At 44.2% G+C, this 17,730-nt stretch overlaps 1 protein-coding gene across 1 annotated transcript in view; it reads right to left on the bottom strand.

The window, feature by feature from the left end:
• Nucleotides 1-4,200, bottom strand: part of LOC309704243 (stonustoxin subunit alpha-like) — a gene marked incomplete at its 5' end in the record, with an annotated part of 36,387 nt that extends 32,187 nt beyond the window's left edge. The window contains 2 exons of the mRNA XM_082529291.1: nucleotides 2,392-2,565; nucleotides 4,190-4,200. Of these exons, the coding sequence (XP_082385417.1) occupies nucleotides 2,392-2,565; nucleotides 4,190-4,200 (185 nt within the window). The remainder of the gene's footprint in view (nucleotides 1-2,391; nucleotides 2,566-4,189) is intronic.
• Nucleotides 4,201-17,730: the final 13,530 nt, after the last annotated feature.

Raw genomic sequence — 17,730 nt, 5'->3', positions numbered from 1 at the left:
CAAAGTTCTCACTGATGGAAGGAGGTTTTGGCTCAAAATCTCACGATACATGGCCCCATTCATTCTGTCCTTAACACGGATCAGTCGTCCTGTCCCCTTGGCAGAAAAACAGCCCCATAGCATGATGTTTCCACCCCCATGCTTCACAGTAGGTATGGTGTTCTTGGGATGCAACTCAGTATTCTTCGTCCTCCAAACACGACGAGTTGAGTTTATACCAAAAAGTTCTACTTTGGTTTCATCTGACCACATGACATTCTCCCAATCCTCTGCTGTATCATCCATGTGCTCTCTGGCAAACTTCAGACGGGCCTGGACATGCACTGGCTTCAGCAGCGCAACACGTCTGGCACTGCGGGATTTGATTCCCTGCCGTTGTAGTGTGTTACTGATGGTGACCTTTGTTACTTTGGTCCCAGCTCTCTGCAGGTCATTCACCAGGTCCCCCCGTGTGGTTCTGGGATCTTTGCTCACCGTTCTCATGATCATTTTGACCCCACGGGATGAGATCTTGTGTGGAGCCCCAGATCGAGGGAGATTATCAGTGGTCTTGTATGTCTTCCATTTTCTGATGATTGCTCCCACAGTTGATTTTCTCACACCAAGCTGCTTGCCTATTGTAGATTCACTCTTCCCAGTCTGGTGCAGGTCTACAATACTTTTCCTGGTGTCCTTCGAAAGCTCTTTGGTCTTGGCCATGGCGGAGTTTGGAGTCTGACTGTTTGAGGCTGTGGACAGGTGTCTTTTATACAGATGATGAGTTCAAACAGGTGCCATTCATACAGGTAACGAGTGGGGGACAGAAAAGCTTCTTACAGAAGACGTTACAGGTCTGTGAGAGCCAGAGATTTTCCTTGTTTGAGGTGACCAAATACTTATTTTCCACCCTGATTTACAAATAAATTCTTTTGTTCTTCTCTTGTTAGAAAGACGCAGTCCCAGCAGTTAGCTTGTCTGCTAGTTAGCTGAGAGCTAGCTCAGTTGTACATTGAATACCAAACCGTGTAAACCAGGGGTGTCAAACATATGGCCCGTGGGCCAAATCCAGGCCTTGAGATAATTTCGTATGTCAAATATTGATGAATTTTCAGGCTTGCTGATAATCAATGTGAGCACGGCTGAGCTGTTATTCTGATGAGCAAACCATGTGGCCAAACACTTTAAGAGACAGACTGGGATCATACCATTATGTGAAAGAAGACGGAAATGTCCCATAGACAGCAAGGGTAGTGGTAGAGACCAGTACACAGAGAAATGGGAGCTGTATTGAAATGCAAGCGTGTCAGGAAAGAGTGAAAAGGCAAAATGAGCAGCATCTGGCTGCATTTCAGTGATACTGGAGAGCACAAAGCTGAGTGCAACATTTATATAGGAGATATACAGGAGACGCTGAGAGCAGAACTGATAAAATTAGGAGCTGGCTAAAGTGAGACCCATTTTTATTTCCACCCATTTTCCATTGTGGAGGACAAAAGGTTTCAAACTGGTCCAGGTCTTAAACCTCACGTGTTCTTCCTAATAGCAGTAAATGGATAGAAATAAGGCTTTTATGAAAACACTGAATAAAACTTTCTGCCTTTAAAAAGCCTAAATGTACAGTTCAGTATTGAATACTACATAAAATAAACTATATATAAAGTGTGTCTGAATGGCAGAGATGCAGAAATATGTGCATGTAGCACAGAGCCACGGCTCAGTGTCTGAATGAGTCTCACAGACCTGAATGTGCTGTTGAAGCCATTTATAATTATAACGTAATTCTTTACTCGTTTGATCTGCTCCTTACCACAAGCCACCAGACGTAGAAGGTTTTGGACTTTTAACTATATTTTCTCAAGTTTTACAACTTTTCTGACTGTTAAAAACCTCGTTATGGCCATTCATGCTATACAAAGTAATTAGACATGTGTGGTATCTACAGAAACGTCAGAATCTCAGCTAAAAGTTCACAAAACCATCTCAACAACCACCAAACAGCTGAAACAGCAGGTGAACAGATCACACAAAAAAGATGTAAACACAAATCCCCCTGATCATCTGTTTTTTAAACATGAAGCGTCGTTTTGGACGTTCATTTACTGCTGGTTCAGTGAATTTTGGTTGGACAGTGATGAAACCTGCAGCCTCAGAATCTGTGAGAAGTCTGCTTTCAGCTCGCAACAGCATTGTTGTGTTGTGTGGATCCACCTCTGCAAACTCATCACTGTTTCACCATCATGTTTCTACTTAGACAATAACAAAGGAAGCAGTTCCCAGGAACTACTTCCTGTCTTGTTAACATAAGAGTACGTTGCCCTTCAAAACACCTCCACTTCTCCTCTTATTAGAGGACTGGCTTATTATTAATCTGCTAATTCTGTCAGTTGATGAAAGAAAAATGCTTGATCTCACCTGAGAGTTTCCAGTGTACAGCGTGGACTCTTCAGTCCTTCAGACAGAAGCTTCACGCCTGAATCCTTCAGGTTGATGTTACTCAGGTCCAGCTGTCTCAGATTAGAGGTCTGAGAGCTGAGAGCTGAGGCCAGAGCTTCACAGCTTCTCTCTGACAGGTCACAGTGACTCAGTCTGAAAAATAACAGATAAACAATTACAAAAATAAAACACTTATGTTGAAGCGTAATGAGATACTATTATATTTAGCAGTATTTCATCTTGTTTTGTCAGGAAACTGAGCACTGATGCAGAGCAACATGTGGAGAGAATCAGAGGAGAAGAAGTGAAGAGAGAACAGCAGTAAAACAACACTGAATTGTTCAGTGTGCTTTTGATATCAACAGAATGTGTCAAATTTCTTTATTTTGTATTTGTTTTAGTAGAATTGATGATTATCACTTAGATAACAACCACAGGCCAGGTCTAAATTGCACTTTGGTGACAGTTACACCCAGAAATATTTCAGAAACGTGGACAATTTGTGCTCCATTGTATTCAGTATTGAACAAACTGAGTACCGATGACCACTTAATATTTTTGATATTTTATTTGAGTTGTTCCACCTGATCTGTGTTAACTAGAATAAACATTTAAAAGCTAAAGCTATGATCACATATGTACTTACAGAGCTTTGTTGGAGGCTTTGACCACTGGCAGCAGCCTCAGAAGAGCATTTTTAAAGGCTCATGTTCTCACTTAGATCATTTATTTCTACTTACATTTCATTCTGGGAAAAATGGGGATTACTTTGAAAAAGGGAACTATTTTCCCCAAAAATCAGCCCTGGATTAGTAAATCACTCCAACATGTTCTCAGGCAGAAGAAGCTGTCTTGTTATGAGGGAGAGAAGAAAAGTAAGTAAGTAAAACTTTATTTATATAGCACGTTTCAAGATAAAATCACAAAGTGCTTCACAGAAGCTAAAACCTAAAAATAAAAATCAACTAAAAGCAAGTTTAAAAAGATGGGTTTTTAGCTGTTTTTTAAAAGCGACCACTGAGTCCACAGATCTCAGGCTCAAAGGGAGAGAGTTCCACAATCTGGAGGCCACAGTTCCAAAAGCTTTGTCGCCTTTTGTTTTCAGCCTCGTGTGTTGGACAGCAAGCAAGCCCTGGTCACATGACCTCAGGGACCTGCTGGGAATGTATGGATGTAAAAGTTCACTTATATATGTTGGTGCTTGTCCATGCAGAGCCCTGAAAGTCAAGGTCAAAACCTTAAACTGGATTCTGAATTTAACGGGGAGCCAGTGCAGCTGAATCAGCAGGGGTGTGACATGGGAAAACTTGGAGGACTTGGTCAGAAGCTTTGCAGCAGCGTTCTGAACAACTTGCAGACGATCCAAAGAGGCTTTACATAAACAAGTAAACAAAGAATTACAGTAGTCCAGACGAGATGAAACAAATGCATGAATGACAATTTCTAATTCGGAGCGCGATACAATGGGACTCAGCTTAGCAATGTTTCTCAAATGATAAAAACAGGAGCGAACCAAAGATTTTACATGGGCATCCAAAGTCAGAGCTGAGTCAATACTAACACCAAGGCTCCTGATAGACGGTTTTGCAAATGTAGCAAGTGGACCTAAGTTTTCCATAACACCAGGTACAAAATTTTTAGGAGCACAAACAAGAACTTCAGTCTTCTCCTCATTTAGTTGAAGAAAGTTTCCAGCCATCCAACATCTAATGGAGTCTATGCGCTTGTGCAAAATCTGTAGCTTGGAAACATCATGGGGCTTAAAGGAGATGTATACCTGAATATCATCTGCATAGCAGTGATACGAAATGTCCTTAAAAGTGCTTAATAAGTGTTGAAGAGGAAGTAAATACAGTAAGAACAATAAAGGCCCCAAAACTGAACCTTGCGGCACACCATAGGTAAGAAAAGTAGAAGAGGAACTGTACTTAGAGGTAGCCACAGAAAAGGATCGTTCATGCAAATAGGATTCAAACCAGTCCAAAGCAGCCCCTGATATACCCACCCAGTGTCTCAGCCTATCTAGCAGAATATGATGATCCACAGTATCAAAGGCGGAGGTCAGGTCCAACATCAACAGAACGGAGCATTCTCCTGCGTCACATCTCATCAAAATGTCGTTGGAGACTCTAAGAAGTGTAGTTTCAGTAGAATGAGCTCTACGAAAGCCAGATTGGAATTTATCCAGAATGCTGTATTCATCTAGAACAGCTATAAGCTGCTTAGCCACAACCTTTTCTAAAATCTTAGAAATGAACGGTAATTTTGAAATCGGTCTGTAGCTACTGAGAAGAGAAGCATCAAGCTTAGGTTTTTTTAACAGTGGGTGAATAACAGCATTCTTACAATAAACAGGGACCTGACCAGAAACCAGTGAGGTATTGATAATTGTGAGCACACAGGGACCAATAGACTGAAAGACATTTTTAAACAAAGATCCAGGTAAAATATCAAGAGAGCAGGAGGATGCTTTCATTGAATTAACCAACTTGACCAGCTCAGGTAAGGACGCAGGTAAAAATCTTTCTAACATTACAGGCCTAGCTTGAGTTGGAGCAGACAAGAGAGACACAGAAGGAGAGATACTGTTCCTCACGTTACTGACTTTTTCAACGAAGAAAGAAAGAAATTTTTCACAATCTTCATTTGATGAAATTGGGACAGCAGGTGGAGCAGGAGCAACAATATCACTAATGGTGTCGAATAGTACCTTGGGGTTACCTCTGCTCTTAGACACTAAGTCTGAGAAATAGGCCGCCCTCGCATCTCGAACTGAAGTGTTAAAAGAGACTAAAAGGTCCTTTAAATGAAGGAGATGGACATGCAAACGCGTTTTCCTCCATAAACGCTCAACCTTACGGCAGCAACGCTTTAAGAAGTGAATGCTGTCATTTGACCAGGGAGACGACTTTGAAACCGGAGCTAGTCTAACTTTGACAGGACAAACATTGTCTAAAATACAAAGACAATGATTATTAAAAAGATTTGTTAAAAAATGAACATCATTATAAGGAGATAAAACTAAATTAAAAGCATCGGAAAATTTAACAGCACTAGAGGAAGTTAAGATGCGAGAGCTAACCACATGTCGAATAGGAGAGAGGGACAAATGGAAAGACAGGTTAAAAAGAATACAATGATGATCCGAAATAAAAATGTCCTCAGTACAAATAAAATCAATGTTTAAACCTAAAGTAAAAACAAGGTCCAGTGTGTGTCCTTTGGTGTGTGTGGGACCAGACACATGCTGAGTAAAATGAAAAGAATCCATGACGCTAAGGAAACCTCTGGCAAAGAGAAAACAGAAAAGCAGCTAAAATCAGATGTAAAAGTAAAGCAGAGCATGAGCTGAATAAAGGACACTCAAGGCTGGCTTGGAAAGGAATGAAGTCCATGGTGGGGATGCAGAACAAGGAGCAAAGATGAATGTGATGCTGAATCACCAGAAGACTTGGACTCATTTGATTCCAGCTTTTTTTTATTTTTTATTTTATTGACATTTTAGAATCACTATACAATACCATCAACTTCAGCTTTCTTTCAGTACATATTTTTTTTCTTTTTTTCTATATTTAAACAACTAAAATATCCATACAATAAGAATGAAAGAAGAAGAAGAAAAGAAAAAGAAGCAAAACAGGAAACAACAAACAACATAAATAAAAAATGCATGAGGAAAAAGAAAAAGGAAAGAAAAATAAATAAATAAATATAGGGAGTGTGTTTTTGTTTCCATTAATGTAACTAATTTTTCCTCTAGTCTTCTAGTAGTTAACAAAGTCAAAATCTAATGCAAAAGCAAAAACTGGCCTGCGTTTTCTAATGTAGTCCATCCATTTCTTCCATCGTGATACAAACAGGTCCCTCTTGTAGTTCACATCTGCTGTCATTTTCTCCATTCTGTAAATGTCCAGTGTGATGTTCATCCACGTGTTCATAGCTGGGCTCTCTGAAGAAAGACATTTTTTTGTGATGGCTTTTTTGCCTGCTGCCAGTAAAATATTAAACAAGTATTTATCGTTCTTTGTTCATCCTTCTGGCATAAGTCCAAAACGTAGAGTTTTACTTTCCAAAAGTAAATATCTTCCAAATGTCTCGTGTATCGCTGCATGTATTCCCTTCCAATAAGTTTTAATAACATGACAGTCCCAGAAAATATGATAGTGATTTGCATTTGTATTTCCACAATTTCTCCAGCAAGCGGGAGGGTTACCTTCATAGTGAGATTTTTGGAGAGGTGTAATAAAATATCTTATCAGGCATTTCCACCCAAATTCCCGCCAGCTCTGTGAGCTGCTACATTTCCATTGATATGCCCATATTGTTGTCCATTCTTCCTCCTTTATCTCTATTCCTCCCTCCATTTTCCATTTTGTTTTGATATACAAGGTTGAGTGTAATTTCATATTTGTTAATCCTTTATAGAGGTCACCTATAATACCTCTATTTTTATTTGAACTGCCCTTTTAAATACATCTAGCAGCTGTTTACTCAATTCAGCCTTAGCTTTTATCGTTTTATTGACAAAATGCCTCATCTGTAGACATCTATAAAAATCCTGTGTTTCTAATGAATATTTGTCTTTCATTTTATCAAAACTAATTAGTCTGCCTTCCTCCATTACCATACATAAAGCTGTTAATCCTTTATATGTCCAATCTTTGAATCTGGTGTCCAATTTATTTGGAGCAAAATGTGTGTCATATGCACACCACTTAAGAACTGCTATATCCTCTTCTAGTTTATATTCTTTTATTACTGTTTCCCAAATTTTAAAAGTCAACTTGATCCATGGATTTTCAATAGTTTTTATTAAATTTTGCAAGCTTCTGTCTGCTATAATAGCTTATATGGGGATGGAGGTCAGACTCTCCTCAATAACTTTCCATTGAGCGTCATATGAAGGATTACATCAGCATATCATAGGCCTTAATTGTGCTGCCCAATAATATTCCCTAAGAGAAGGTAAGCCCCACCCCCTTTTCCTTTGTTAAGTTGTAGGGTTTTTAATCTAATTCGGGGCCTTTTTCCTTGCCATATGTATCTTGACAAAATTTTATCCCATTCATTAAACTGTTTCTGGTTAATTTCTATTGGTAATGTTTGAAATAAATATAATAATTTAGGAAGAATATTAATTTTAATTGAGTCTATTCTAAAATATAAACTTAAATATGGAATTAGATCAGAATCAGAAGACCCTTATGAAAAGGATATCGAGAGAACAGTTTACCCTCCCCGGGATAGGGTTACCGGGGCCCCGCCCTGGAGCCAGGCCCGGGGAGGGTGCCCGAGGGCGAGCGTCTGGTGGCTGGGCCTTAGTCCATGGGGCCCGGCCGGGCACAGCCCGAAGAGGAGACATGGGCCCATCCTCCGGCAGGCCCACCACCCGCAGGAGGCGCCATAGGGGTCGGGTGCATTGTGTGCCGGGTGGCGGCCAGGAGCGGAAGCCCTGGCGGACTGACCCCCGGCTGCCAAGACTGGCAATTGGGACATGGAATGTCACCTCTCTGGTGGGGAAGGAGCCTGAGTTAGTGCGTGAGGTTGAGAGGTACCGGCTAGATATAGTCGGGCTCACCTCTACGCATGGCTTGGGCTCTGGAACCAGTCTCCTGGAGAGGGGCTGGACTCTGTCTCAGTCTGGAGTTGCCCCTGGTGAGAGGCGGCGGGCTGGGGTGGGTATTCTAATATCCCCTCGGCTTGCTGCCGGTACGTTGGGGTTTTTCCCGGTGGACGAGAGGTTTTGTTCCCTGCGCCTTAGGGTCGGGGAACGGGTCCTGACTGTCATCTGCGCTTATGCGCCGAGTGGCAGTTCAGAGTACCCAGCCTTCTTAGAGTCCCTGGGGGGGGGGGGGGGGGTGCTGGAAGGTGCTCCACCTGGAGACTCTGTTGTCCTGCTGGGAGACTTAAATGCTCACGTGGGTAATGACAGCAAGACCTGGAGGGGCGTGATTGGGAGGAACGGCCTCCCTGATCTGAACCCGAGCGGTGCTTTGTTATTGGACTTCTGTGCTAATCACAGTTTGGCCATAACGAACACCCTGTTCGAACATAAGAGTGTCCATAAGTGCACGTGGCACCAGGACGCTCTAGGCTGTAGGTCGATGATCGATTTTGTAATTGTATCACCAGACTTGCGACCATATGTTCTGGACACTCAGGTAAAGAGAGGGGCTGAGCTGTCAACTGATCACCACCTGGTGGTGAGTTGGATCAGGTGGCGGGGGAGGACGCTGGACAGACCTGGTGCACCTAAACGCATAGTGAGGGTGTGCTGGGAACGTCTAGCAGAGGCCCCAGTCCGCGAGATCTTCAACACACACCTCCGGCAGAGCTTCAACAGCATTCCGAGGGAGACTGGGGACATTGAGTCCGAATGGACCATGTTCAGCGTCTCCATTGCCGAAGCTGCTGCATTGAGCTGCGGCCGCAAGGTGGTTGGTGCCTGCCGTGGTGGTAATCCCCGAACCAAATGGTGGACACCAGAGGTGAAGGGAGCCAACAGGCTGAAGAAGGAGTCCTATCGGGCTTGGTTAGCCTGTGGGACTCCGGAGGCAGCCGACAGGTATCGACAGGCCAAGCGGAATGTGGCTCGGGCAGTGGCTGAAGCAAAAACTCGGGTGTGGGAGGAGTTCGGAGAGGCCATGGAAAAAGACTTTCGGACTGCCTCAAAGAGATTCTGGCAAACCGTCAGGCGTCTCAGGAGGGGAAAGCGGTGCTCTACCTGCACTGTGTATAGTGCTGGCGGAGCGCTGCTGACGTCGACTGAGAAAATTGTCGGGCGGTGGAAGGAATACTTCGAGGACCTCCTTAATCCCACTGACACGTCTTCCGAGGAGGAAGCAGAGTCTGGGGATGAGGGGAATGACCCACCAATTTCCGGGGGCGAGGTCACTGAGGCAGTTAAACAGCTCCTTGGTGGCAGAGCCCCTGGTGTTGATGAGGTCCGCCCCGAGTTCCTGAAGGCTCTGGACGTTGTAGGGCTGTCCTGGTTGACACGCCTCTGCAATGTTGCGTGGAGATCAGGGGCAGTACCTGTGGACTGGCAGACCGGGGTGGTGGTCCCCATCTTTAAGAAGGGGGACCGGAGGGTGTGTTCCAACTACAGGGGGATCACACTCCTCAGCCTCCCTGGGAAAGTCTATGCCAGGGTGCTGGAAAGGAGAGTTCGTCCGCTAGTCGAACCTCGGATACAGGAGGAATAATGCGGTTTTCGTCCTGGTCGTGGAACACTGGACCAGCTCTTTATCCTCTCGAGGATACTTGAGGGTGCATGGGAGTTTGCCCAACCAGTCTACATGTGTTTTGTGGACTTGGAGAAGGCATTCGACCGTGTCCCTCGGGGTGTCCTGTGGGAGGTGTTGCGGCAGTATGGGGTGTCTGGCCCATTGCTACGGGCCATTCAATCCCTATACAACCGTTGCAAGAGCTTGGTTCGCATTGCCGGCAATAAGTCGGACTCGTTCCCGGTGGGTGATGGGCTCCGCCAGGGCTGCCCTTTGTCTCCGGTTCTGTTCATAATTTTTATGGACAGGATTTCTAGGCGCAGCCAAATGGCGGAGGGCTTTCGCTTTGGTGGCCTCAGAATCTCATCTCTGATTTTTGCGGATGATGTGGTTCTGTTGGCTTCATCGGGTGAGGGCCTCCAGCTCGCACTGGAACGGTTCGCAGCCGAGTGTGAAGCAGCGGGAATGAGGATCAGCACCTCCAAATCTGAGGCCATGGTTCTCAGCCGGAAAAGGGTGGAGTGCCCACTCCGGGTCGGGGATGAGTTCCTGCCCCAAGTGGAGGAGTTCAAGTATCTCGGGGTCTTGTTCGCGAGTGATGGGAGAAGGGAGCCGGAGATCGACAGACGGATTGGGGCTGCAGCTGCAGTAATGCGGACGCTGCACCGGTCCGTCGTGGTGAAGAGGGAGCTGAGTGTAAAAGCGAAGCTCTCAATTTACCGGTCGATCTACGTCCCTACCCTCACCTATGGCCACGAGCTGTGGGTAGTGACCGAAAGAACGAGATCGCGGATACAAGCGGCAGAAATGAGCTTCCTCCGAAGGGTGGCTGGCCTCTCCCTTAGAGATAGGGTGAGAAGTTCAGCCATCCGGGAGAGGCTCAGAGTAGAGCAGCTGCTGCTCCACATCGAAAGGAGCCAGCTGAGGTGGTTCGGGCATCTGACAAGGATGCCCCCTGGGCGCTTCCTGGGTGAGGTGTTCCAGGCATGTCCCACCGGGAGGAGGCCCCGGGGCAGACCCAGGACACGCTGGAGAGATTATATCTCTCGGCTGGCCTGGGAACGCCTTGGTATTCCCCCGGATAAGCTGGAGGAGGTGGCTGGGGAGAGGGAGGTCTGGGCCTCTTTGCTCAGGCTGCTGCCCCCGCGACCCGGCCTCGGATAAAGCGGATGAAGATGGATGGATGGATGGAATTAGATTCCATCTCGCTATATGTTCCTTAATTTTTTTCTGTATTGGTAAATAATTTCGTTCTAATAGTTCTGTAAGATCCTTAGGTATTATGACTCCTAGATATTTAAAGTACTCTGTTTGCCATGCTAATTGATACTTATACTTACTTAAGCAATTGTGTTTTACTCATATTAACCCTATATCCAGATGGTCGACCAAAGTATTCAAATGATTGCATTAATTTAGGTAAAGAGTTTGATGGTTGACCCAAAAATATTAAAATATCATCTGCATAGCAGGCTAATTTATGCTCCTTTTCATGGATATTAATACCTTCTACTTCTTTATTTTGTCTTATATATTGAGGCAATGGTTCCAGATATAACGCAAATAATAATGTAGGGTGGCTGTAGCTCAGGTGGCAGAGCAGGTCAGCCACTAATCAGAAGGTCGGTGGTTCGATCCCAGGCTGCACCCTGGCTCCATGCCAAATATCCTTGGGCAAGATACTAACCCCGTGTTTGCCTACTGGTGGTGGTCAGAGGGCCCGGTGGCGCCTGTGTCCGGCAGCCTCGCCTCTGTCAGTGTGCCCCAGGGCAGCTGTGGCTACAATGTAGCTTGCTATCGCCAGTGTGTGAATGTGTGTGTGAATGGGTGAATGACTGAATGTAGTGTAAAGCGCTTTGGGGTCCTATGGACTAGAAAAGCGCTATACAAATGCAGGCCATTTACCATTTAAATGTCATTTCAAGTTTAACATGTTTGTAAGCTTGTTTTCATACCATACAGAAATGAACAGAAACCCAATGTGATTTAGAAAATGGACAGCTGTATTCCAATTTGTAGTAAAGGTTTACCAGTATGGTCCAGTGATATATTGTGTTGTGGGAATTAAGCAAATGCTGTAAAGGCATGCAAAATCTACCATTTCCAACTTACACTTACCACCCTCGTCAGAGTAACGCTGTGCAGAAATGAGCAGCTGATCCAATTCTGTACTCTGAGACAGATTTTTGCAATCTTTGATGATCCTTGGCTTGAAGAATGTTGGCCACTTTGCAAAGAACTTTGCAGACACTTCCTCCCCAACAAACAGCATTGTGAAGTCTTGGTCAATCTTAAACACAAAGTGTAACAACAGAAACAACACTTTAACAAGAAAACAAACAAAGGAACCACAAAGCGGTCATTAAATCATTTTATGCCTTACCAAGCCAGGTGTATCCAGAAATCTTGGGAAAAGGTCCAGGACAGCAGAAGCTGTGGCAGGTTCTTGAACCAGTTTTTGCCTATGTTGAAATGTCACCTTCATGTTGTCTTTGACACGTTTCATGTCAGTTGAGTACCTCTTCCTTGCATTTATCACCTGACAACGGCCTCACATTTGAACACAAGTTGCGAAGAGTCTTGGGGCTGTCTTGAAAAGCTGACTTTGATTACTTCATCTCTTCTCAGGAACCAGCATATCACCACCTTCCAAGAGTAAAATAAGGTCCAGCATATAACACCATTTCTTTGCAAAATATCTAGCATGTCTAGTCCCTTTAGACTGAGCTTAAATTAATTTTGTTAAGAAAAAACATCCTTGGTCCATTTTTAAGTAGTACAAGCTGTGTAACATGACTGCAATACAGTATTCTCTCAACTATCACAGGGGTTAGTAGGAACCATATTTCTATTTTATTATTTTTATATATTTTACGCCATAAAACCCCTCCCCACTCTCTAACAAACCCTAATATAACCCTGTTATTCATTTTTAGACTAGAAAATGCTTAATGTACCACAAACAAATGTAAATCTAAAAAAAAAGAAAAATACCTACTGGCTACAGAAATGCGCACTATGATGAAATTCCCATAATTTACAAGATGTAGGGGCCATTATAGTGTAATGTAACTCCCAGGTTACCCTTAAGCATCCTAGTTCACCTAAGGAAGGGTCTCAAACTTAAATGAGCTGTCATCTCATTGGAGGGCTACTTCAAAAAAACAGAAACCACAAAGAAAACACCCACAAATATTCCTGACAATGTAGCGTTTGGTTTGTTCGTTTTTAAATTTCAAATATTGTATCACAAGACAAAACTGCAAATATGAACGCATTCCCCCCCCCTCACTCTTAACTAACCGATGCCTTTAATTGAACTACCAAATGAACACAATGGTCCTCTCTTTCTGGTCAGACACTTTGCAGCACTTCTGCTTTAATTGTGTTCATATTTAACAAAATAAAAATGCAGAAATAAGTGTTCACATTAGTTTTTGACTCTCGCTGAACTAACAAAGCCAATCAAACCACCTGTTTGTACTCTCTTGTTACCTCGGCCAGGTCCGCGGCTCTGAACCGTGGTAATGACACCTCTGGCTAATACGTCGGGTTGTCGGGCTTGTAGCTTTACTGTCAGCGAACACAGTGTACAGTCGAGTCTTAACAGCTTTCTTACAACCAGGCACTCATTTTGGCGGCAGTGGTTATTATTATATTTACATGCTTTCTTCTTCCATTTCTCCTCGGTAACAGCTCCTACTTTCTCCCTCTCTCGCGCTCAAACACACAACGGGAGGGGCAGTTCCACGTTCTCCCCGCAGCACGGACTACGCTGCCTATGAGGGCCCGTAACACTCTGCCCTTATTGCCTTCATATTAAATCATTTTTGGCTAATGACAAAAAAAAGTCACTTTAAGGGCCAAATTGCATTATACTTCTTCACCTCACCTGACCTGACGTGGGCCGTAAGTGGCCTCTGGGCCGCGAGTTTGAGACCACTGACCCTAAGGCTTTAGCAGTTTAATTCGAAAATAAATAAAAGGCATTTAATAAAAACTGTGACATATATTAACAAGTAATATTCATTACAGTCTGCCAACAGCCAGATTATGCTAAATGAATATTAGGAAAGAAACTGGTACTTTGCAGAGTTCTAGCTAGCAGTAGCCCAGCTTAACAAAAACAGTTAAAATTCAAATATGACACTTAAAGATGATGTATTTTGATATAAATAATATTTTTTTTACTAGTTATCATGTTACCTGCTCTAACATCAATCTAAAACTTAATATTTAACCGAATAAAACTTACCGCAGCAGCAAGAAAAAGTGGCGACCGAAGATTCTGGAATGCGGAGCTCCACAGGAAATGAAGGTGTGGTCTAATTTAACACCCACAGTGTTAAAATGCAGTAACGACTAAAATCCACACTAACACTTTTCAGGAATCAACTCCCGATGTGTTATTTTAACTCGATTAAGTGTTGAACTAACTCGGAACTCTGTTGAATTCTGCTAACACTGAAAAATCAACACTGGCATTTTTGCTGTGTGGCCACAGTGCAACCCACAATGTGTAACTGACACTATTATATTGCATTATGTCACATTGTTACATCTTTTTAAAAGCTATTTGTGGCCTTGATTTTGGGAGCTTCAATTGTCTGACTACAGCTACCACACAGTGGTCACTGATATCATTTGCGAAAACCCCAGTGTGAGAATATTTATACGGCATATTAGTTAAAAATAAATCAATAAGTGATGACTTTTCTGGGCATTTAAGATTTGGACGAGATGTGCTGTAAATTAGTTGTGTGAGATTATATGAATCACACATGGATTTAAAACTGTCTGAGGCAGAGGACAACCAGTCCCAGTTGAAATCTCCGGCCAGCACAATTCCATTAAAATCTAAAGTAGATAGTTTTTCACTAAGTGAAACTAAAGCCTCACTACTAGCAGAGGGGGGTCTATAACAGCCCACAATGGTAATAAAATAGCCCTTGAAAAGTTGGAGCTTGAGGGCAAGAAGTTCAAACTGTTTACGAACAGGTACCGATGAATCGACAGTAACATGGAATTTGCTTTTTACATAAATTGCAACACCGCCACCCTTTCTGGGGCAGTCGCAACGGAAAAGATTATAGCCCATTATTGCAATGTCTTTGTCAATAATTGATTTAGTAAGCCAGGTTTCTGATAATATAAGAATATCAGTATCTAACTTTCATCCAAATTTTCACAAAATCAAGTTTGGGAAGAAGACTTCTGACATTTAAATGAGTGATACCAAGACCTGTTCGAGTTTTAAAATCACAAGGAGTACTTAAGAATTTGCAATCTGGACCAGGATTAGGTTGCACATTTCCAGATAAAAGAAGCAGAAGAACAACAAAACATTTTCTTTTCACAGATTTTTTTTGTAGGATTACAGACTGATTTCTCTTAGTTCCCAATCTCTTTGGAGGGGGGGGGAATGGGAAATAAACCAGTAATATGGAATGAATAAATCAGTTAAATCAGTTGAAATGAGATCTCTACTGATAATCACGTTTGAGAAGTTTCTAAAAGATGTAAAATCCCACCTTGTTCCCTTTGAGAGGAGTAAGAAGTATGGTGTCTCTTGCTCCACAGACTGTTCCTGCACCTCGAAGCTCATCGAACAATCAAGCGTTTCATTCAAAATAGTCAACAGGGTCGCAAGAAGCGTGTGGAAAAACCAAGGCGCAAAATAACTGCCCATGAACTGAGAAAAGTCAAGCGTGCAGCTGCCAAGATGCCACTTGCCACCAGTTTGGCCATATTTCAGAGCTGCAACATCACTGGAGTGCCCAAAAGCACAAGGTGTGCAATACTCAGAGACATGGCCAAGGTAAGAAAGGCTGAAAGATGACCACCACTGAACAAGACACACAAGCTGAAACGTCAAGACTGGGCCAAGAAATATCTCAGGACTGGTTTTTCTAAGGTTTTATGGACTGATGAAATGAGAGTGAGTCTTGATGGGCCAGATGGATGGGCCCGTGGCTGGACTGGTAAAGGGCAGAGAGCTCCAGTCCCACTCAGACGCCAGCAAGGTGGAGGTGGAGTACTGGTTTGGGCTGGTATCATCAAAGATGAGCTTGTGGGGCCTTTTCGGGTTGAGGATGGAGTCAAGCTCAACTCCCAGTCCTACTGCCAGTTTCTGGAAGACACCTTCTTCAAGCAGTGGTACAGGAAGAAGTCTGCATCCTTCAAGAAAAACATGATTTTCATGCAGGACAATGCTCCATCACACGCGTCCAAGTACTCCACAGCGTGGCTGCAAGAAAGGGTATAAAAGAAGAAAAACTAATGACATGGCCTCCTTGTTCACCTGATCTGAACCCCATTGAGAACCTGTGGTCCATCATCAAATGTGAGATTTACAAGGAGGGAAAACAGTACACCTCTCTGAACAGTGTCTGGGAGGCTGTGGTTGCTGCTGCACGCAATGTTGATGGTGAACAGATCAAAACACTGACAGAATCCATGGATGGCAGGCTTTTGAGTGTCCTTGCAAAGAAAGGTGGCTATATTGGTCGCTGATTTGTTTTTGTTTTGTTTTTGAATGTCAGAAATGTATTTTTTTTTTTTTTTTTTTTTTGTGTCCCGTTTGGATCTTTAGCCGTCAGAATTGTTGTCTTAAGGCCAAGAAAGATGCCAAGCGGATTTATTTTACCAAGTGGATCATCATGGCCTTGCCATATTGGTCCATTTGATTGACCTTTATTATAATTATGAATTTATTTTATTTTCAGTTGCTACAAACGGGACAGACATGACTGGGGGATAGGACAGGGAGAAAGAATGAAAGAAAGAGAGGGAGAGAAAGAAAACCAAAGGGGAGAAGAGACGGTGAGAAGGGGGGAAGAAAGAAAAGAAAAAAAAAACAAACAAACAAAACAAAAAACACCTGGGTCACCTGTATGGAGAAAAAAAAAACAGAGGAGACAGCAAACAACAAAGAGCAACATAATAAAAAAAAAAAAAAAGCACCATCACAATAAACTAGCTAGCCATAGATATCAATAGTTACTAAATAATAAACGATATTGTGCAGCACGCAAGATAGACAGCGCACAGTGTGCTTTGAGGCAGCAGCCAAGAAAGCTGTAGTCTGTGTCTGTGAATACCCGTGTGTACACCTGTGTGCATACCTGTGTGGATCAGCATGCTTGCATTCCAAAGGTTTCTCCATGTAATGATCTGCTAGGGAGTGTGGGGGAGCCACAGCCCCGTCCTCCAGGGTGTGAAGCGGGTATGGAGGAGATCAAAACTCCAGACATCCAGAGGCCCCCAGAACACAAGAGACCAAGGAAGACCAACAGAGGGGCAGCCGCGCCACTGTCCCAGTAAGAGCTGAGGAGAGTCCCAGATGAGGGCTCATTCAGCAGCCGCGGAGCAGAAGCCAGGGGGAGTTGCAGTGACGCGCCCGTGAGCTCCGCCGCCAGCCAGCCGCGCCTGAGTGACCGAGCCCCAGGCCGAGAGGCCGGGGGCACCCCACCTCCGAAGTGGCCCGAGCGAGCCCCAGGCTCCAGGCCCCGATAAGCGGCCGCCAAGGAGTGAGCCGGTGTGTACCTGGACGCCCACCCCCAGACACAAAGAACCACCAACGCACCGATGTCTGAGGGAGTCCGCCACTGGCAGGGGAAGTGGTGGTAGGTGGAGATAGGCCTCCAAACCTTGGAGGGCCTGAGATGTCCCCAGAGAGGTGGCGCCTGACACCAAACCTGACATATAGACACAGACATACAGGCACACACAGACACAAACATCCATTCCCACCCTCATGCTCTCATATGCACTTACTCCACACTCAACCAACGTGGAGACAGACATAAAGAGACGCTGTACACACAATCACACTCCCCAAGCGTACTCTACAAACCGGGTCTAGGTACCCTTGCCCCTGGAGGGGGGAACTGCACCCAGACCCAGGTGGTGTTACCCTTTTCCCTGCCGTGGGGGGAGGCAGACCGCCCCGACTCCGCAGCAGCAGGGAGGCCCCACACTCCAGACCGCAGTCGGACTGCCAACTCCTCCTCCTAGCCCCCCCGCTCCAGCAGGCCGCAGAGAATGGGGGTGAGAGAAGACTCCAAACCTCCCTCCACCCGCTCATTGTAGT

This window comes from Aulonocara stuartgranti, assembly GCF_965226115.1.
Source record: "Aulonocara stuartgranti genome assembly, chromosome: 4".
Taxonomy (NCBI): Eukaryota; Metazoa; Chordata; class Actinopteri; order Cichliformes; family Cichlidae; genus Aulonocara; species Aulonocara stuartgranti.
Note: the sequence above shows the minus strand (reverse complement) of the source record. Positions and strands in the feature narration are given on the sequence as shown.